This window comes from Rhinolophus hipposideros (assembly GCF_964194185.1).
Source record: "Rhinolophus hipposideros genome assembly, chromosome: X".
Taxonomy (NCBI): Eukaryota; Metazoa; Chordata; class Mammalia; order Chiroptera; family Rhinolophidae; genus Rhinolophus; species Rhinolophus hipposideros.
The window spans coordinates 33,551,047-33,573,839 of NC_138046.1; the positions used below are offsets into that span (position 1 = coordinate 33,551,047).

Below are 22,793 nucleotides of genomic sequence, written 5' to 3' on the forward strand. Positions count from 1 at the left end.
CTCCCTGGCTCGCGCGATTCTCCCACCTTTAGGTGAATTCAGTAGTGGGCCTCTTCGTCTTGCCTGTATGCTGTGCAGGGAGTCCTTTGTGGAGTTATTGTTGTTTGATTAGTTGTAAATTCCAGGGGAGTTTTATGGAGACTCACCTCACACCACCATTTTGATGCTCTGGCCAGGAATTTTTCATTGATATGAAAATTGAGGTTAAGACTTCTAATTCCAATGAGTATTAGAATGTGTTGGATTCCTTTCAGTGGAAGCTATGTGAAGGCTTTGTCTCATCTGGCCAGAGCAGTTCACTGACACAACATAGTATTTTTCATGGAATTTTTTGATGTTTCCCCTTGTTTATTCCCATTGTATTCTGTTTAGGAGCAATTTAGACAGATAATACCTCATACAGAGCTATCTCAGTTCTGATCTCCTTCACCAGCCATAAGCAGAATGGATATCTAGTTTGGGAGGTATGCATTTTAGATACATTTACATTTCAGTGTACTTGGTTGAATAAGGAGAAAACCTTATTTATCATCCTTTAATTAAATGATAGTCATTTGCTCCCTGAATGATTCTGACATGTCAAAATGTTTATATCCTAAATATGAAAGAAAAAAACAAACAGTGTTTATATCCTGTTAGATAGTCTGGAGCTATTTACTTCATGAGCAAGCAGGGGAGTAGAACTATTATGAGTCTGCATGGTGGTTATGATTTCAAGTATGATACTAAATTTGAAAAACGTATTAAATACGAATGGATAGTGATTAGTTTAGGCTCTTCAGCTGCCAAGTCATAGACCCCACACAAATGATCCCTGAATCAAGTTGGCAAAAAGTTTCTTTCATAAATTGGAGGAAAGTATATCAGAGGTGGACCCCTGTGATTGCTGAACTAAACTATAAGTACTCTAGTGAATGAGCTTCAAAAAAATAATAGCTAAAAATGTTCTTCCCTTTTCTTCTAAATTAGTGGTCAGCAAACTTTGTCTCTAAGCAGCAAGATTATATATATACACACATATATACATATATATATACATATATATTGTATTCTGTATATATATGTATATAAGTATATATATTTGCTTTATAGGACTTGTGGTTTTTGTTGCAACTACTCAACTGTCATTGGCACCCATAGGCAATATGGAAATAAATGAGTGTATGTCTGTGTTCTAGGAAACCTTTATGACAAAAACCTGATAGAGTTGATCCACAGGCCATAGTATGCTGATTCCTGCTCTAAATCAAATGTTCTGGCTGAAAGTTAGTCATGGAGCTAGCTTACTTGAGTTTAGTTTTGGAGAGTGAAAATGGTTCTTCCTGGTTTTGGATGTAGTAGTCCAGGATGTTTTGGCTTAGGATCTATCTCTTCTTACCCAGAATCAGAGCCCTCTTCACCACCCCCCTCCCCCCCAGAACCTTCATTTGTTGCCTGGTATCCAAGACTGTAGATTTGGCTGGGAATGGGGAACGATAAGGTGAGAGTCTCTGCCCCTTCAGTCTCGTAAGTCCTCTTGGTACCTTCTCAAGTGACCACTGAAACATTAAAAACTAAGTAAAACCCCAAGCCAGATGATTTTATTCTTGGGCAGATTATGGGACATTTAATCCCTTTGACTACATTATCGAGTATATTTAGTATTTTATCTTTGGACCAGTTTGAATATGAAGGCCATTCAGCTTAGAAGCATCTTATTGTGTCAGCTCTCTCCTATCCCTTTGAAATGGAAGCCAGTTGACTGCCTCATTTACCTAAGTTTTTGCTTTATTGAAAGTTTCTTTACTACACACTAGTTATGAAGAAGTTGTTTTTCTTCATGAAAAAGGTGACAGCAATTGGTTTTCTCAAGCATAGTTTATTTTTTACAATTAAATTTTTTGTTAAGTGCATTTCTCTGCATCTTGGTTCTCTGGTGGTTCTTGCCTTTGACGTGCAGTTGTGGTTTTTTTCGTTTGTTTTGCCAATACTGTTCTAGAAATAACCTATCACAGGTTTTCATTAGCCTATTTTAGTTCATTCAGGCTGCTATGTGGTAACAAAATACGACAGATTCGGTGGCTTATAAACAACAAAAATGTGTTTCTCACAGTTCTGGAGGCTGGAAGTCCAAGATCAGGGCACTAGCATGTTTGGGTTCTGAGTAAGGCTCTCAGTTGGAGACTGGTGGCTTCTTGCTGTATCCTCACATGGTGGGAGGGGCAAGGAAACTTTTTAAAAATATTTTATTGGGGAAGGGGAACAGGACTTTGGGGAACAGTGTGTACTTCCAGGATTTTTGCAAATCAAATTGTTGTCCTTTCAGTCGTAGTTGTGGAGGGTGTAGTTCAACTCCAGGTCCAGTTGCCGTTGTTAGTTGCAGGGGGCACAGCCCACAAATCCTTGCTGGAGTTGAACCGTTAACCTTGTGGTTGAGAGGACTCGCTCCAACCAGCTGAGCCATCCGGAAGCTCAGCAGCAGCTCAGCTCAAGGTGCCGTATACAATCTTAGTTACAGGGCACAGAGCCCACTATCCCTTGCGGGAGTTGAGGAGTTGAACCAGCAACCTTGTGGTTGAGAGCCCACTGGCCTATGTGGGAATCGAACCAGCAGCCTTTGGTATTAGGAGCACTGAGCTCCAACTGCCTGAGCCACTGGGCCCCAGAACTCTTTTTTTTAAGGGCATTAATCTCATTCATGAGAGCTCTGCTCTGATGACCTAATTACCTTCCAGGGGCCCAATTCCTAATACCATCACATTGGATATTAGAATTTCAACATATGAATTCTGGGGGACACAAACATTCAGACCATAGCGTAGCTTGTTTCTAAAGTAATTCTAGATGCAAGATGTCCTTTTGTTCAAACACGTTTTTTCTCTGACTCAAGGTCCATTCTGTCAGGAACATGATGATTGAAGCTATTGTTCTGTTTTCTTGTCTGAAAGGTACAGGCTAGACATCTCTCCCAGTCATGTTTACAATATTACCTTGGCCTTTTTTTTTCTGTTAAGAATCACAGTTTGACCTGTTCCTAAAAATAGCCATTTTCATTTTAATCATACCTTTTGCCTCTGGTTGCAATTGCTCTAATATGCTGGCCTTCTTGTCCATCTTTGGGGAAATTTCAATTACTTTTCAGTGCATTTCTTCAAAGACGTATTATTCTAAAGGTGTGAACTCTCCTCAAGTGTAGGGAAGATATTTTATTAATCTCCGTATGACAAGCACCTGGCACACAGTGGGTAGTTATTTAATGTTTATTTAAATGAAAGAATGAATCCATGGCCATTACAAGTCGGCTATTTCTTTATTTTTCCACTGTTCCCATCCAGTATGTTTCTCTATTTGTTTCTCAAAAGGCATAAAGGCATTTGTGTGTGTGTGTGTGTGTGTACATACATATATATTCCTTAATGTAGTTGGTGATAGAGGTAGGGAGCTAGGCTTATGATGTCTCTCAAGACCATGTGACTATCCATGCTTGTGTTGGATAAAAGCCTTTCTAACATGCTTGAGCACACCATAGCTGCAATTAGAAAACAATTTATTTTGGACATTTCAAGCTTACTGATTCTTACTAGAGTCTCATTGCGTATGAAATAGTTTGACTGTCACTTAGCAAATTTCTGAGGTTTTTTTTTTTTTTAGTAACTTATTGGGGTGACAACTGTTAGTAAAATTACATAGATTTCAGGTGTACAATTCTGTATTACATCATATGTAAATCCCATTGTGTGTTCACCACCCAGACTCAGTTCTCTTTCCATCACCATATATTTGATCCCCCTTACCCTCATCTCCCTCCACCCACCCATCTACCAGTGGTGACCCTCTGGTAACCACTAAACTATTGTCTGTATCTATGAGTTTTTGTTTCTCATTTGTTTGTCTTGTTCTTTTGTTGTTTTTGGTTTATATACCACATATCAGTGACATCATAGGGTTCTCAGCTTTTTCTGTCTGACTTATTTCGCTTAGCATTATACTCTCAAGATCCATCCATGTTGTCACAAATGTTCCTGTATCATCTTTCCGTACTGCCAAATAGTATTCCATTGTGTATATATACCACAACTTCTTTATCCATTCATCTATTGAAGGACATTTTGGTTGTTTCCATGTCTTGGCCACCGTAAAAAAAGCTGCAATGAACATTGGAGAACACGTGTCTTTATGTATAAATGTTTTCAGATATTTTGGGTAGATACCCAGGAGAGGGATTGCTGGGTCATATGGTAATTCTATTCGTAATTTTTTGAGGAACCTCCACACTGCCTTCCATAACGGCTGCACCAGTCTGCATTCCCACCAACAGTGTATGAGGGTTCCTTTATCCCCATAGCTTCTCCAACACTTGTTACTATTTGTCTTGTTGATGATAGCCATTCTGACTGGGGTGAGGTGATATCTCATTGTGGTTTTTATTTGCATTTCTCTGATGATTAGTGATGTTGAGCATTTTTTCATATGTCTATTTGCCATTTGTAAGTCCTCTTTGGAGGTTTGTCTCTTCAGATCCTCTGCCCATTTTTCAATTAGGTTGTTTGTTTCTTTATTGTTGAGCTTCATGAGTTCCTTGTATATTTTGGGTATTAGCCCCTTATCGGAGGAACTGTTTGCGAAAATCTTCTCCCATTCGGTCGGTTGCCTCTTTATTTTGTCCATGGTTTCTTTTGCTGTGCAGAAGCTTTTAAGTTTCATATAGTCCCATTCGTTTATTTTAGTTTTTACTTCCATTGCCTTTGGAGTCAAATTCATAAAATGCTCTTTGAACCCAAGGTCCTTAAGTTTAGTACCTACGTTTTTTTCTATGCAGTTTATTGTGTCAGGTCTTATGCTTAAGTCTTTGATCCATTTTGAATTAATTTTGGTACATGGTGACAGATAGCAGTCCAGTTTCATTCTTTTGCACGTAGCTATCCAATTCTCCCAGCACCATTTATTGAAGAGGCTGTTTTTCCTCCATTGTATGTTTTTAGCTTCTTTGTCAAAATTATCTGTCCATATTAATGTGGTTTTATTTCTGGGTTCTCAATTCTATTCCATTGGTCTGTGTGTCTGTTTTTCTGCCAATACCATGCTGTTTTGATTATTGTAGCCCTGTAGTACAAGCTAAAGTCAGGGAGTTTAATACCTCCAGTATTGTTCTTTTTTCTTAAGATTGCTTTGGCAATTCGGGGTCTTTTGTGGTTCCAAACAAATCTGATGATTTTTTGTTCTATTTCTTTAAAAAATGCCATTGGCAGAAAAACAGAAAAAAATTTTTGGAAGACTTTGAGCAGGATTGGTATTAGATCCTCTTTGAACGTTTGGTAGAATTCACTCGTGAGGCCATCTGATCGGGGACTTTTTCTTTTGGGAAGGTGTTGGATGATGGACTCAATTTTGTTACTGGTGATTGGTCCGTTTAGATTTTCTAGTTCTTCATGGTTCAGCCTAGGAAGGCTATATGTTTCTAAGAACTTGTCCACTTTTAGGTTATTGAATTTGGTGGCGTATAGTCCTTCATAGTATTCTTGGATGATCATTTGTATTTCTGTGGTGAAAACTTCCGTGATAACTTCCACTTTTTCATTTCTTATTTTGTTAATTAGTGTCTTCTGTCTTTTTATGTTACTGAGTCTAGCCAAGGGTTTGTCAATTTTGTTAGTCTTTTCAAAGAACCAGCTCTTTGTCACATTAATTTTTTCTATTGTCTTTTTGTTCTCTATTTCATTAGTTCTGCTCTTATTTTTGTTATCTCCTTTCTTCTGCTGACCTTGGGTTTCATTTGTTCTTCCTTTTCTAGTTCTTTAAGGTGTCACATGTGGATATGTATTTGGGATTCTTCTTGTTTCTTGAGATAGGCCTATAATGATATAAATTTCATTTTAAAACTGCTTTCACTGCATCCCAAAAATTTTGTAATCTCCATGTATTTGTGTTTCTTCCTGTTTTCTTTCTTCAGTTGATATCCATTTTCAAAGTCTTGTGATCAGAGAATATGCTTGGTATGATTTCAGTCTTCTCAAATTTGCTGAGGCTGATTTTATGTCTCAATGTGTGGTCTGTCCTTGAGAATGTTCCATGGACACTAGAAGAAAATGTATAATCTGATGTTTTAGGATGAAGTGCTCTATAGATGTCAATTATGTCCATTTCATCTAATGTGTCATTTAGGGCTGTTATTTCATTATTCATTTTCTGTTTGGATGATCTATCCATAGCTGTCAATGATGTATTTAAGTCCCCTAGTATAATTGTGTTTTGGTCAGTTTCTCCCTTTTGTTCTATTAGTAGTTGCTTGGTATATTTCGTTGCTCCCTGATTGGGGGCATAAATATTGATGACTGTTATGTCTTGTTGTGTATTCCACTTTAGCATTATGAAATGTCCATCTTTGTCTCTTGTTACCTTTTTCACCCTGAAGTCTGTTTCATCTGATATCATTATGGTACACCTGATTTTTGTCTGGAAACCATTTGCTTGGAGTGCCAATTTCCACCCTTTCACTTTGAGTCTATGCTTGTCCTTGTAGCTTAGATGTGTCTCTTGTAGACAGCATATGGTTGGGTTTAGTTTTTTGATCCAATCTGCTACTCTGTGCCTTTTTATTGGTGGGTTCAGTCCATATACATTTAGGGTGATTATTGATATGTGAGGATTTCCCGACATTGTATCTTTAGTTTTCTGGAAAGACTGTGTCTCCATTGTTTCTTTGCCTTTTTGTTGTTGTCTATTATTTCTGTGTGGTGGTATTCTATGATGTTTCCCTCTGTTTCTTCTTTTACTACAGTATATATTTCAGTTCTTGATTTTTTTTGTGTGGTTACCCTTAAGTTTGTGTAAAAGAAAGTTTGATATTTAGAGTATTCCATTTTATTCAGGACGCTTACTTTCTCCATTCCCATATTCCGGTTCAGGCCTTTACTCTCCCACTTTTTATGTTGCCACAAATTGTGCCTGTTGATGGTGGTCGATAGCCTCCTTTAGTATTTCTTGTAGTGCAGGTCGTGTATTATAAAATTCCCTCAGTTTCCGTATGTCTGGAAAGGTCTCTAGTCCTCCTTCATATTTAAAGGATATCTTTGCTGATTATATTATTTTTTGGCTCATAATTTCTCTCTTTCAATAGTTTGAATATTTGGTTCCACTCCTTCCTGGCATGTAGAGTTTCTGCTGAAAAATCTGATGATAGTCTAATGGGCTTTTCTTCGTAGGGTACCCTCTTCTTTTCCCCGACTGCCTTGAGGATTCTTTCTTTGTCGTTGATTTTAGATAGCATCAATACAATGTGCCTTGGAGAAAGCTAGTTGGCATTGAGGTAATTAGGTGTTCTATTTGCTTCTTGGATTGGAGGATCCAGTTCTGTCCACAAGTTTGGGGAGTTCTGATGAACAATTTGTTTGAATATATTCTGTGTTCCCTTCTCTTTTTCTTCTCCTTCTGGTATGCCCATTATTCTTATATTGCCCTTTCTGATGGAGTGAGAAAGTTCTTGTAGAGTTCTTTCATTTCTTTTAAGTCTCATGTCTCTTTCTTTTTCCATCTGTGTAATTTCCAGGTTTCTATCTTCGATTTCACTGATTTTTTTCCTTCGTCTGGTCAACTCTACTACGTAAGCTGGCTATTTCATTCTTAATTTCTTCTATTGAGTTCTTAATCTCCAGAAATTCTATTAGGTTCTTTTTAAAATTTCAATCTCTTTTGTGAAATGCTCATGTTGTTCTTTGATTGTGTTTCTGAGTTCATTAAACTGCCTTTCTTTGTTTTCTTGCATCCTGTTGAGTTTTTTCCTGACTGCAGTCTTGAATTCTCTGTCATTTAAGTCACATATTTCCATATCTTTAAGTTCCTTTTCTGGAGACTTTTCACTTTCTTTCTGAGCTGTGTTGTTGCCTTGGTTTTTCTTGGCAATTACTGATTTATTCTGTCTCCTCCTAGACATCTACAGGAGTGGCTTCTGGAGCAGGTTGATAGGAAGAGGTCTTTCTTTTGTTTTCCAGTACTTGTTCGTAGAATTTTTTAATTTCTCTCCGACTGAAGCCCTTTTTTCTCTCTCACACGGTTGTGCTACGTTTTCTCTGCACTATTCCAGCTTCTCACAAAATTTGGGGGGATTCCCTGTGAGTCAGGCTTCTCCTATGTTAATAGTTCTCCTGGGTCACAGGGCGCAATGTCCATGTGAATACCAGGAGAGCTTTTGAAGTTCCTAAGCTCTTCCTGCACCAGGTTCAGATCCCTTGAATTTCAGCAGTTTTGTTTACTCCTGCAGGGATCCGCCCCGTTAGGTGGGGTGAGGGGTGGGGTGAGTTGTGAGAGGTGGTCCAGAGCAATGGCAGGGACCACCACCACTGCTGGTCCTGCTTCCACAGCTTCCTTCCCCTTGCCGGAATTAGCTGGGCCACAAATCTCTTTTTGCGGTCCACAGCTATCAAAACAGCAAATATTCCGTTCTTTTGATCTGACACTGCTACTGTTCCTCTTCTAGCATTGCTATTGTTGGGGCGGGGCGAGCCCTGGGAGGGTAAGGAGGTGCTGGCTAGTCTCATTGCCCAAGGCCTCTGCTGTCTGCTCGGCAGTGAGGGCTTTAGCCACTGTTTTCAGCCCTCCTCCCTCAGTCCCCTCTCTGAGGTCTCTGCTCTGAGTGCTGGGCCCAGCTGTGACATATGCTGTACCCTCAACCCTCTGGGCCACAAAAGGAGCCCTAGGAGTCCCGAGTTCTTCCCTATCCCACAGACGCAGTAAGTCCGGGATGCAGAGAGCTTGGAGCACTGAGCCAGGTCTGCGTCCCGTGCCCGCACGTCTCCGTGTCCACATTTCTCCCTTCCCTTCCCCCCCTTCCCGCTTGCACGAATTGTTTACCTTTAGGTGAATTCAGTAGTGGGCCTCTTCGTCCTGCCTGTCTGATGTGCAGGGAGTCCTTTGTGGAGTTATAGCTGCTTCATCAGTTGTAAACTCCAGGGGAGATTTACAGAGGCTTACCTTATGTTGCCATTTTGACTTCTGAGGTTTTAAAAATTATTTTCTAAATCCCTGGTTTGGTTAGGTTTTCCATCCTATGTAGCAAAGGTCATTCTAATTGATTGGAGTATCTTATGGCACCTGAGACACTTAATAGAAAATTTGTAAGCCAGTTTTTCTTTTGTGAAAGATTGATACTGTTACAAATGAAAGTATGTGCCTCTTCTACATTACTGTCTTAAATTGAACCTGGAAAGAAATTGGTAGTTAGTTGACAGTACAGATCACTGATAGAATAACCTTTATGGAGTACTACTATTAAATAAAGCATTATGTCAATGGTTCACATTGTCACACCTTGAAAATACTAACTTTAAAGCAATGTGAGTGAAACACTTAAAAGATTTCCGTGTAACATGTTGCTCTTCTAGTCCTTATACAGGTTTTGCGTATGTAGCTTAATGGGTAATTATTAGCCAGCCATATTTTCAAAATTATATTCAGTGTTTCTTTTGTCCTCTTTGATTTATTGATTGAATTTTTATATTTAGTAAATGTAGGAGCAGTTGTAAGGTTGGAGAATTTGCTGGACCTTGCTTCCATAATCTGCTGTCAGTGTTGCAGCAGTTTGGAGGCATTTTTTCCAGCTTTATTCAGGCATAATCGGCATACAATAAACTGCATATTTAAAGTGCACAACTTGAGTTTTGACATGTAAACACTTGTCAAAACATCACTGCAATCTAGATAATGCAAATTTCTATCACTCCCCCTCCCCCAAATTTCTTCTTGTCCTTTGTATTTCATCCTCTCTCACTCCCCCTTTCCCTCTCCAGGTATCCACTGATCTGCTTTTTGTCACTATAGATTAGTTTGCATTTTCTAGAATTCTTTCATATTTGGAATTATATAGTGAGTATTCTTTTTTTGTCTTGCTTATTTCAGTATAATTATTTTGTGATCATCCATGTTGTTGCTTGTATTAATAGTTCTTTCCTTGTTATTGCTGAGTAGTGTTCCATTTTTTATATATATCTATATATTTGTATTATATTGTAATATATATGTATATATATTACAATTATAGTGTACTATAGTTTACACGTTGATGGACATTTGAGAGTGTCCTATTTTAAATCTTGTATAAATATTTGTGTCTAAGTCTTTGTTTGGACACAGATATTTATTTCTGTTGGGTAAATTCCTAGGAATTATATTGCTGGGTCATATGGTAGATGTAAGTTTGCCTCTTAAGGAAACTACCAGTTTTACACAGTAGTTGTACCAATTTAAATTTTATGTTCCCCCCAACAGCATTTGAAATTTCCAGTTGCTATTTTGGAGTCATTTTGACATTCATAGTCCATACTTTTTGGGGGTACAGGGAGGGCAAACATTTAGATGTTTTCTTCCCAGAACTTTAGGTGTATATGTCTTTTGGGAATTTATAAAAATCTGGAGCTCTTTTCAGTGAGACGTGATCACTGCTTTTATCCATTTTTTCCTTAGTATGAGAAATAGAAGAAAACGTGTTCTTAACTTTGTTTTTCATTTTATTTTATTTTTTAACATTTTTAAAAATTAGTTTGAGGTGTGCAAAACAATGTACTTGTTAGAATTTCATAAAAAGAGGAAAGAAATACTTCTTGTATTTGGAGAGTTTGGTTTTCTAAGTGAGTACTGTTATAAGATACAGCGGGTCCTCATTCAACATTGTTTCATTATAATATTGGTGAAATGCTGTAGGAACTTCACGCTTGTTTATGCCAATTAATCTGTGGTAAAATATTTCATTATACTTCATTTTGCTTAAAGCTGTAGAATATCGACGAAGTTAAATGAGGACTTAACGTACTGTGAATCAGACATTAGTTTTATAGCTTTTAATTAAATGTAGAGTTAATAGAAGTAACTCTGGAAATCTCTTATCAAATAGATTATATGACTTTTCTTTGAAAAATCCCCTAATTTATCCACAAGGTATAGTGTTTAGACCTCACATGTCTCCCTAATTTCAACATAGTTTTTCCTTTTTTCCCTCCAGCATTAGAAGAAATCGTGTTCATTTGCCCCAATGAAAATGTTAGCTAGCATTTAGGGGCTATGTCTAATGAAAAATATGTAATATGAAATGCTAGAATTCCATTCAACTTGATGCACAAAGCATGTGGGAACTGTTATAAATTGAGGGAACTTGCTCGCTCTGGGCCATAAGCATACATTTTTTTGAGAGGAATGATGGGTAGAATGGCCTATATCATTAAAATTACTTCTTTTTTTTCTGTGTATAAATAGGTGCATTCTCATAAATTAAGTGTACGTATGATGTGACTGCATTATAATACAATTATGGTAGCAGCTGAAGCTGAATGCAAATAGAGATAATGTACACATTAAGAGTAGGGTTGCTGATATGAATGTTTATTAAGTCCATGTCAATGGACCCTTTTTAGCTTTTAGGAGATTAGCAAGTATAGGTAGCCATCAGCACTTATTCAGTGCTTCTTTCCTTCGTTTTCCTGTTGTACCTAGATTGTCCTGTTTTTTTCTCTCTTTGCTTGTGTTATCTACATTCTTTTGTTATGTCACCAACTCTTTGGTGTTCTTTCTTTTTAGTATCAGTAGTATACCTGTTTTCCCTCTAGAATGCTGCCAAAACCCATAAATATAAATCAGGTATACAGTTATATTTTGTAGCTTTGTTGTGTATATAAGATAAACTACGAAATTATTCTAAAAATGGTGTACTTTCATGAACTGTTTAGCAACATTTCAAATACTTCTGCATAAAAACTCTTCAGTTGCCTAAATTTGTCAAATGCATTGTTTGATTTTCATATTTTGCTAAGAATTAAAAATGTAGGTCTCTTTCACTAGTGTGAGTAATCAAGAAATCTATGTAAATTTACTAACAATTGTCACCCCAATAAAATTAATTTAAAAAAAAAAAAAAAAAGAAGTAATGAGACAGCGTGGCATAGAAGAAAGTTTATTTGACTTGGTGTCATAGGTCCTGTGCTCTAGTCCCAGCCTTGTCATTAACCCACTTTGTAATCCTGGGCAGGTCACATTTCTCATCTGTAAAATGTGGGGAGTGGACTTGATGATCTTAAAAATTATGGTTTCCCTCTGGGGCAGGGGAAACAAAGTTGTAAAAGAAGTTGTTTTTAAAAATGATTTTATCTTGTTATATAAGTTGTCCATGAAACGTTAATAGCATTACTAGAAATGATGTATAATCACTTTTGAATTTGTGTGTATCTCATTTGTTGCAGGATGCTTTAATCTGGATCCCAATAGAGTTTTGGATGTTATTTTAGAAGTGTTTGAATGCAGGCCAGAACACGATGACTTCTTTATATCTTTATTAGAATCTTACATGAGTATGTGTGAACCGCAAACACTGTGTCATATTCTTGGGTTCAAATTCAAGTTTTACCAGGTAAAAAAAATGTGTGTGTATCTATATTTATCTGTATCTGTATCTGTATATGTATATGTATCTAGTTAATTTCATTATTTTATGTGTACAATTTAATTTGAATTTTATTTGTAAATGATTAGTTTCAGCTCAGCCATTCTAGCAGAGGAGATAGATAAATGAGTAGCTAACAATGTGATGTGATAAATACTATATTGGTTGTATGAATGATGTGATGTGAAAGCCTAGAGGAAAGCATAATAAATTTTTGCCTTAGGAGAGATAGAATCAGAGAAGATTTTATAGATACAAACTTTTAAAAATCTGATCTTTGAAGAATGAGTAGAAGTTTGTTGAGAATTGTCTGCGGAAGTAACAAATGTATGAGAGTGAAGATTTGACAGTATGAATGTACATAACAGATTGAATAAATGTACATGTGGCTGGATTGTAAGATGTGGGGAAAAGAAGAGACAGGAAGTGAAGGTGGAAAGGTAGGAGCACTTTTGATTGTCAGGGGTCTTGAATACTGTGTTGAGTTAGAATTTTATTGTATAGACAGTGACCACTGGAAGTTTTTATGGATATAAATAAATTCTTGAGGTGTATCGTACATCATTTTTTACTTAAACCACTGCAGTAGTTATCTAGCAAATCTGATTATTTATCTTTCAACACATCTTTCATATTATTACTACTGTTATACTTTAAAAGAGCTCTAGTTGACACACTGCTCAAAACCTTTGCCTACAGGATAAAATTCAAACTTCTAAACATGGCAGAAAAGTCTTCACAATCTAGCCACATTCTTTCTTTTCAACCTCATCTTGAGTGATTTTCCCCCTCAAATCTAATATTCTAGTCATAACTAATTATTTGCTATTTCCTGAACTTAGGTCTAGACATTGCTATGTATAGACATTTGTTTACATTCAGTTCCATATAACTAGAAAACTTCTTACCTGTCTTTTCTTCATCTTGTGAACTCCTATTTAGTCTTTAAGATCAAATGCTACTTGATTTATAAAGTCTTGACTAATACTTCACCTATGCAGAATTAGTCACTTCTTGATCTTGGTTCTCTTAGAATTTGACACAGACTTGTAATACTTATCAGGTTATATTAGAATAAATTATATGTATCTCCTTTTCCAGATTGTTAAGACATTTAGGGCAGGGTCTATGTTTTACTAATTTCTCTGGATTAATTTAATGCTTAGTCTGTAGTAAGCTCACTAATTGTAAATGAGTAATCTATATTTTAGGAAGACAACTCTCTTGATAGCATAGAGGATTTAATGTATTAAGGCCTCCATTATCCTTTTGGTATAGCTTTCCTGATTTGTCTTCTTGCTTGGGGTACTCAGCTTGTCAAGAAGTAATAATTTATTGAGTGTTCGTGATATGCTGTTGCTTTGCGAAACACTGAGGATTCTCTGGTGAAGCGTGTCTGTTCCTGTCCTGGAACTCAAGTTAAGGATAGTTAAGGTGATTTCTTTTAGGATTCTTAAATGATATACTACCTACTGCCTCTGGTTATCTTTTATTTCCAACTCTCTGGGATGCTCCAGAGGAGAAATCAGATCAGAACTTAAAAGCACATAGCTTTTTGATACGAAACAAGACACATGGTGGGGTTTTGGGACAAGAGTGCATCACCTTTGTTCAAAAATGTGTTCAAAAATGAGTCATGGCAGCTGTTCTTGTTCCTACCACAGTCCAGAGAGTCCAGTTTTAGTATAGGGAAAGAGAAGTTCAAGTTTTTTACCACATTTTAAGAGGCACTATGATAGCTTTGGGTTTGAGAACATTAAGCCAACGCTAAAAGTAGGAGGGGAGCTGAAATATAATTTGGGCATGATTAATTAGACTGTAAGTTTGGGCTTTGGAGATGGTAGATTTCAGAGCGTACTGTAGTGAGTAATGATGATCTCATAACATCAGGTGTTGTTAGTTGAATGTGACTTTTAGAATTAAATTTTTTGTGTGAAAATGTTCCTCATAATGGTAACACTATGTGAGCTGAATTAAATTATTCCTGGGGGTTGACAGTGTTGGAATAATCCTTTTTTTAATAGGTAATGGGCCTTTTTCTTATATAAGAAATACCCAACCAAGAGACATTTGATTTAGAAATAACCTATTATTGGAAAGAGTGACTTTTGTATTGCTCTGTGTAATACCATTCCCTCATCTCTGTTGCCTGAGCTATCTTGTGAGAATCTGCAATCTTAAGTGTCACTAATGGCAGGGGAAGGAATGTCAGAGATTTTAGGTAATTTGTGGTCTGGGAGGTAAAGTAAGGAAAACCATGAAAATCATGAACTGCTTAAGGGATGTAACCCGGGGAATTGGCTCCTAGGCATGTGTGATCACCATGTATGTTCATTTCTTGCCTTGCTGCACCCTCCCGTCTCCCATCACTACCTGAAAATGTTCATGCCCCCTGCCTACAACCCATATTTTCACCAGTTGGACTTACTTGGATTAACAGGTTGCTTCTTCCTCTCCCCCTCCCCGCCACCCCACCCAATGCTAGGGCTTCTAGGCAAAGCTAATTATTTCTGCTATGAAGTCAGAGTGATTTTATTCTAGTTTCAACCTATGATTGGCTACACTGAATGCTTTGACTTAGAAGAGTGATAAGGGATATAAGCGGTTTTAGAGCATGTGACCATTTTCAAAAATTGGGCAGGCACATCTGCTTGATTCCCCTCATTGCTATAATAGAGGATTTAGGGACAGCATGAGGGGCAGTACAAAGGACAGGAAGAATGGAGTACTAGAAAGTGAGAGGGTACCAAAAGACAAACTTTCCTAGACTTGTTTTGCCACAGGAAAGAAGAAGGAGATGATGACTCATCCATATCATAGCCCCTTGATTTGTGGATGCAAAACACAATAATAGTAGTAATAGTGGTACCATGGTTAGGCACTATTAAAACTCAAATTCAGTCATTTAAGAAATATTGAGTACTTCTAATGTTCCAGGTAATGTTCTAGGTGCTGGGGCTACATCTGTAAACAAATAGAAATTTTTGCCTTCATGATGCTAACATTCTAAGTAAATTATATGGTATGTTAGAAGTTGATCAATGAGATGGGACAACAGAAAATATAGAGCAGGATAAGGAAGATTGGGGGTGCTAGAGTGGCAGGTTGCAATTTTAAGTAGAATAGTGAGAGTAGACCTCATTGAAAAGGTGAGGTTTAAGCAAAGAAATGAAGGATGTGAGGATGTAAACTATGCAGGTATCTGGGGAAGAGTCTTGAGACAAAGAAAATAGCCAATGCAAAGGCTGTGAGCATGCTGATGTGTTGCAGAACAAATGGTAAGGAGGCCAGTGTGGTTGGATCAGAGTGATTGAGTGGGAGAGTGGTAGGAGATGAGGTCAAAAATGAGGGACTAGATCACAGAGATCTAATGCAAGGTTTTCGATATTGGTGCTTGGTGAAGCCAGTGGAGGATTTTGAGTAGGAGAATGATATAATCTAACTTCATTTTTTCATTTTAATATGAACATTTTCAAACATAAGGAAAGAGAATGTAATGGCCATTACCTAGAAGTAAGTTTATTAACATGATGTACTTTTTTGGACATATTAATACTTTTTACTGATATCATGAACGTTTAATCCTAATTACCTTAGTTTGTACTTTTGAAAAAGTAAGAGCATTTTTCTATTTAACCATGATAACAATATCAAATGTAAATAGATTGCTATCATAATAAACCCAGACCTTATTTAGATTTCCCAAATTGCCCCCCAGGTGCATTTTACAACTGGTTTGTTCAAATGATGACCCAGTCAGAGACCACACATTATATTTGATTATTAGGATTCTTCAATCTCTTTTAATTTAGAATAGTATCCCCCTTTCCTTTAATGGCATTGACTTGTTAAAGATATCATTCCCATGGAAGACTCCACCTTTTGGATAAATCTAACTGCTTTTTCATGGTTGGTTTAATTTCTTCTTTGTCCCTGTCTTTCTTATATACTTGGAGTTAGGTCTAAAAGCTTAATTTGACTATGTTCAGGTAAAATGTTAAATGGCAAAAATACTTCAGAGGTTGTGCTTTATGTTTTATATTGAATAGCATCCAATATCTATCTGACTTTTAATGTTCCAGTAAGTTGATGACTCATCCCTCCATTATACAATGACATTATCTGCAGGTTGATACTTTGGCATCATGTGAATACTCACTTTTTCATCAACCTTATATTAAGTGGTTTAGAATACAAGGATGATCCTTTCCTGAGTCAGTTATTTCTTTAAGGTTCCAAGTTGTTGATTTACTAATTGTATCATGCCCTCTACATATATTAGCTGTCATTCTTCTATGAAGAAGAGTTGTTCGTTATCAGTTTTGGTTATTTGATTACCCTGAACTACAGTTCTTACTGGAAAGGCAGGACAAATGCCTTCATTTTTTCCCTATTAATTACTAGCTGTTAGAGTAAGGAGTTTCTTTAGTAGTCACCTCTAATGGTAACATGAGAGATGTGTGAGAGAGAAGGACAAAAAGAGAGATTGCATTTGCATTTTGGCCTAGGTTTTCAGAGAATCAGTATGTTTATGGTAGCAGTGGAAGTTGATGAAATTCTTAATATATTTTGAAAGTAGAGCCAATAGTATTTTCTGATAGATTAGATACAGAATGTGAGAAAGTAGAGTTAGGGACTTTTTTAGACTGAGCAGCTACAAAGATGGTGTTATCATCAACTGAGAGGGTAAATTTCAGGTGAAATGGATTTGGAATGTTGGGGGTAGTAATTAGGAATTAAGTTTTGGACATGTTAAGTTTGAGATGTCTGCTAGATATCCAAGTAGAGATGTTGAGTAAATAACTATGTATGGATCTGATATTCTGGAGAAAGAACTGGGCTAGAAATAGAAATGTGGGTGTCAAAAGCATGTAGATGATATTTAAAGTTGTGTTTACTGGATGAAATCATCAAGGGTTGGCTATAGAGAGACAAGAGATCCAAGGGATGAGCCTCGGCACTCCAATGTAAAAAAAAAAAAAAAAAAAAAGCCTGGGCGGAGAGGAGGAACCAGCAAAGGAGGTACAGAAGGATCATATAAGGTAAGAGGAAAACAAAGAGAATATAGAATCTTGGAAGCTAAATGGAAGAAGGAATGATAAACTCTGTTAAATGCCTCTGATAGGTCATTTAAGATGAGGACTAAAAATTGAGCATTAGATATATTAGCAAGGAGATCAAAACTAACCATTTTGGTAGAGTTGGGGTAGTGTTAAGAGAATGGGGAGAGTGGAATTGGAGATAGTGAGAATATACAACTATAAAGGAGTTGCTACAAAGACAGACAAATGGGGTGGTAGCTGATAGGGGAAGTGAGCTTGAGAGATTTGTTTTTGAAGATGGGAGCGCAAAAACATTTGTATGCTAATTAGAATGATTGAGTAAAAAGGAGGAAAACTGGTAATGTAGGAGATAGAGAAGATAATTATTGGAGTAGTGTTCTTGAGTAGGAAAGAGAGAATGCAGTTTATGGCATACATAAGTGGATGGATTGACTTTAGGAACATAGAGAGTTCATCTATAATAGCAGGTGGAAAGGCAGCATATGTAGGTATAGTTGTTGGTACATGGGGAGATATAGTGAAGGTTTATAGAAGTCCTATTGATTGCTCCAGTTTTCTCACTAAAATAGAAAGCAAGGTAATTAGCTGACAGAATGGGAGAGGAGGTATTGGAGGTTAGGAGAGAAGGTAGGAAATAGTTTTGTAGTGCAGTGGGAGAGTAAATGGACAAGAGAAATAGAGTATGACTGGTCAGCAGCATTGAGGACCCACTTGAAGGTGGATATGTGAAATTGGCATTTTGGAGGTATTGTAGCTATTTGTAGCTATTAAAATTTAGGATATGGAATGGATGGCTGAGATAGGGTAGATGAGAAGATCTTTGGAAGTATCATTTACATGTATATGAAAATCTCCAAAAATTAAGAAAGGAATAGAGCTGGAGAGAGTGACAGTGAATTAGAAGGGCAGTGCTAAATGAAGGGCAGTGATCCAGGGGTCCATAGATGGCAACAGTAGGACATCCCTGGAAATGGCAAAGTAGGGAGCTCCAGAGCTTTTGCCCTCCATAAAAGCAACCAATGAGCTGGCAAAATCTGTCAATCAACTTTTACAGAACTCTGGAATTTCATAAAAAAACTTACAACAACCAAGAAAAGCCTTGGTGAAGAAAGAACTGCTGCTTTGGGATAAGACAGCATTGTGACATTTTAAATTCCCTGCCTATTATCCATCACACCCAGATCAGTGGTGGCTGTGAAGATAGAAGCCTGCACTCCTAGTACAGATTGCTAATGCCACAGGATACAAAGAATTATTCTCAAAGAATTGTGGGTTGCTCCCTGCAGGACTGGCACAAGGGCCTATTTTTGTTTCACCTAACTGGGAGCATCCCCAGAGCTGGGCAGCTTTTGCTCAAAGCATTTAAAGGCATGACTATTGGCTTTAGCAGCCTGGAGCAAGAGGCAACAGTTAGACAGCAGTAGAGAGACTGACAGCCTGGGAAGGAAGAATTTGAATAAGGAGATATGTGGGAGAATAATGGCTTTTTAAAGCTGACACACATATCACCGAATCAGGGAAAAAAAGGCCATGTACATGCCCAGAACTGGATGCATGCTCAGAAAAGGGTGAAAAGACCCTAAGCTTTTACCTCTGGCTGGCTTTCAGGCTCTGAACAAGCAGGAGGTAAAGACTAAGGAAGAATTGTAAATGGCCTGGCCAAATGTTGAAGAGTGCCCTAACAAAGAGTGAATGTGCAAAGAGTGGGAAAGTATTTTTTTCTCTTTTCCTTCCTTTCTGCTTTCCTGCCTTCAAGAAATCTTAAAACAGCTGACCACTAAGCTAACAGAACACAGATTTCTGTGGCCATACATGGCAATGATATAGACTTTATAAAATGAGTTTAGAAAAGTCACTAAACAAGTAAACAACAATAAGCCACAATAAGCAGCATCAACAAACCCTGGAGAAGGTGCAGAAGCTGATTTTCAGAGTTGCCACATAATAGTCAAAATGTCTAATTTTCAACAAGAAATAATGTTGTATGTAAAGAAACAAAGTATGGCTCATTCACAAGAAAAGAAGAAGTTACTAGAAAGTATCCCCGAGGAAGCCCAGGCAATGGACTTACTAGATAAGTAATTTAAATCAACAGCCCTAAATATGCTTATAACCTATAGGAAACCATGGACAGAGAACTAAAGGAAACTAGGAAAGCACTGTCTCACCAGACAAGAGAATATCAATAACAAAATAGAAATTATAAAAAAGAAACCAAACAAATTCTGAGTAAAAATGTACAGTAACGGAAATGAAAGATTCACTAGAGGGATACAAGAGGATTCACTAGAGGGGTACAATCAGCCAGTTTGATAAATCAATTGAAGTTATTGAGTCTGAAGAACAGAAAGAGGAAAAAATGAAGAAAAATGAACAGAGCCTATGAGACCTATATGATACCATAAAATGGACCAATATGTGCATTACGAGTCCCAGAGGCAGAGGAGAGAGAGAGAGAGAGAAAGGGATAGAAAGCATATTTGAAAAATTAATGGTTGAAAACTTCCCAGATTTGATGAAAGATGTTAATCTACACATCTTAGAAGCTCCGCAAACACTCAAAAGAGACCCACATCAAGATACATTATAGTCAAATTGTTGAAAGCCAAAGATAATCTTGAAAGCAGCAAAAGAGATGTGATCCATTGTGTACAAGAGATCTTCAATAAGATTAACAGCTGATTTCTCTTCAGAAGACAGTGGGATGGCATATATTAAGGGCTGAAAGAATAAAACTGTCAACCAAGAATTCTATATCAAGTAAAACTGTCCTTCAAAAATGCGAGATAATGATGTTCCAAGATAAACAAAAGCTGGGGGAGTTTGTTGCTGGTAGACCTGACCTACAAGAAATGCTAAAAGAAGTCCTTTGGGCTGAAATGAAAGGACACTACGTAGTAACTTGAAGCCATATGAAGAAATAATTAACACTTGTAAAGGTAACTATGTAGGTAAATATAAAAAGCCAATACTATTGTATTTTTTTTTTTTTGGTTTGTAGCTTCTTTTTTTCCTATATGTTTTGAAAGACAAAGGAATAAAACAATGACTATAAATCTAATTTATATAAAAAGGGGAGGGATAGAGATGTACAGGTGCGGAGTTTTTGAAGCTAAGTTGGTATTAATTCAAACTGCATTATTATAAGTTTAAAATGTTAATTGTAACGATACCAAAATAACCACTAAGAAAATAACTAAAAACAGAAAAGGAAATGAGAAGGGAATCAAAATGGTACACTACCAAAAAAAAAAAAACCAAAACAAAACAAAAACGAAACAAACACAAAAGAAGGCAGAAACGGAGGAAATGAACAAAAAATGAGACATATAGAAAACAGATAGTGGCAGAAGTCCTTCCTTGACAACAGTTACTTTAAATGTTAATGGATTAAACTTTGTAAATAAAAGGTAGTTCAGCAAAATGTGTAAAAAAGCATGATCCAACTATATGCTATCTATAAGAGACTCATTTTAGATCCAAAGCTACAAATATATTGAAAGTATGGAAATAGTTACGTCATGCAAATAGTATCTAGGAAAGAGCTGGGTGGCTATTCTTTTTTTTTTTTTGGTGGCTATTATAATATCAAACAAAATAGACTCTAAGATAATTTTTTTTACAATAGACAACAAAGAACATTCTGTCAAGAAGATACAGCAGTTGTAAACACATATGCAACAAACAGATTCAAAATATATGAAGCAAACACTAACAGAATTGAAGGGAGAAATATACAGTTCTAGAATAATTGTTGGACATTTCCATACCCAACTCTCATTAATGGATAGTAAAACTAGACAGAAGATCATTAAGGAAATAGAGGACTTGAATAACACTATAAACTAGGGGTGTCCAAACTGTGGCCCGCGGGCCAACTGCGGCCCGCAATCCATTTTTAATTGGCCCGCAGCAAATTCCAAAAATATATTTAGTTTACTTAAATAAACCAGGTGAGGCAATATGTACTTTACCTCGAGTGAGTGGCTCGGCTGTTTGTGTATTTTACTGCATATGGCCCCTGGTGAAAAATGTTGAAAAAAGTTTGGACACCCCTGCTATAAACCAATTAGATTTAACAGACATACATAGAACACTCCATCCATCCTGAATAGATAACACATTCTTCTGAAGTGCACATGGAACATTCTCTAGGATAGACCCTATTGTAGACCACAAAACAAGTCTCAATAAATTTGAAATATTAAAATCATACAAAATACCTAATTTGATCACAATTGAATGAAAATAGCAGCAATAGTGAGGGATACTGAGTGATAGGAAATTAAAAGCTGGGTGGACTTTAGAGAGGCTGGAGGGAGAATAGTGTGAAAAAAACTATAAAAAGCAGAGATGAGTTGTACCCCACTTGTGGCCTTGTAGTGTGAAGGGTCTGGGGAAATAGCCACCACTTGACTAGGTTATAGTGGATGTGGTGTTCCTGGGGAACGCTAAGCTCTGAGCATGAAGGTGGACGGAACATTAGAGGAGAGGTAGGGGATTTTGCTGAGGATGGATCATGAATTCCAGAGGATTCCATGGAAGTTGTTCGAGAATGCAGAAAGGTGGGATAGGACAGAACAGGGATTATGCAGAGCAATATGAGGACCAGATTGTGGGAATTGACGTTTGGCCTGGGACTCAGGGCTTCTTGTGGTGACTCATTTAAACAGATAATGGGAATAATGAAAATACTCTTGGTGGATTCCAGTCAGGTAGTTAGCTTTTGTGGGTTTGCTCTGAAACCCTGACCACCTTTTGTTTTTATGGGAAAATGTTTTGATACTAAATAACCGTTTATAAACATTTAGAATTAAACCATTTTTAAGTTGAAGACGTATTTGTCTTAAAAATTACAGTGAAATGGTGCCTTCTTTATAAGATAATCTGTTAGTTTGGTTAGCTTCACATGTTATGTGCATAATACTTATCACAGTTGTGGGGGGAGCCTTACTTAGAAAGATCTCATTTTCAGTGTTGAGTAGAAGCATAACATAATGTATTGTCATTGCTTTTCATTTCCATTTGGCCGTTTATTGTCAGTTGTCCTCATTTCACTTTTCCATTCATCTGACCCCAAGCAGTTTAAAAATTAGGGAAAAGTCCTTCTTGATAGTGTTCAAAGATCCTTCTGTTTCTTTGTAGGGTCCACAGGGATGGCCTGAAATTGGCCATTCCATATTTTAAAATGTTGATTTATCCATGTGTAATATGTATAGACACCTATTTTGAAGGGGGAAATTAGCTGACCAGCATACATACTTAGCACAAAACCCAAGAAATAAAAGAACAGGGAGAATAGTATAAAGCAGACACAGATGGTTCTGCAC

General features: G+C 37.0%; 1 protein-coding gene across 18 annotated transcripts in view; it reads left to right on the forward strand.

Annotated features, from left to right (window-relative positions):
- THOC2 (THO complex subunit 2) overlaps nucleotides 1-22,793 on the forward strand; it is a gene marked incomplete at its 3' end in the record, with an annotated part of 142,205 nt that overhangs the window by 39,779 nt on the left and 79,633 nt on the right. For all 18 annotated transcript variants that reach the window (XR_013992946.1, XR_013992947.1, XR_013992948.1 and 15 more), the window contains one exon: nucleotides 12,201-12,367. Coding sequence is in view for 15 of the 18 variants with exons in the window: in XM_081042748.1 (XP_080898874.1) it covers nucleotides 12,201-12,367 (167 nt within the window). The remainder of the gene's footprint in view (nucleotides 1-12,200; nucleotides 12,368-22,793) is intronic.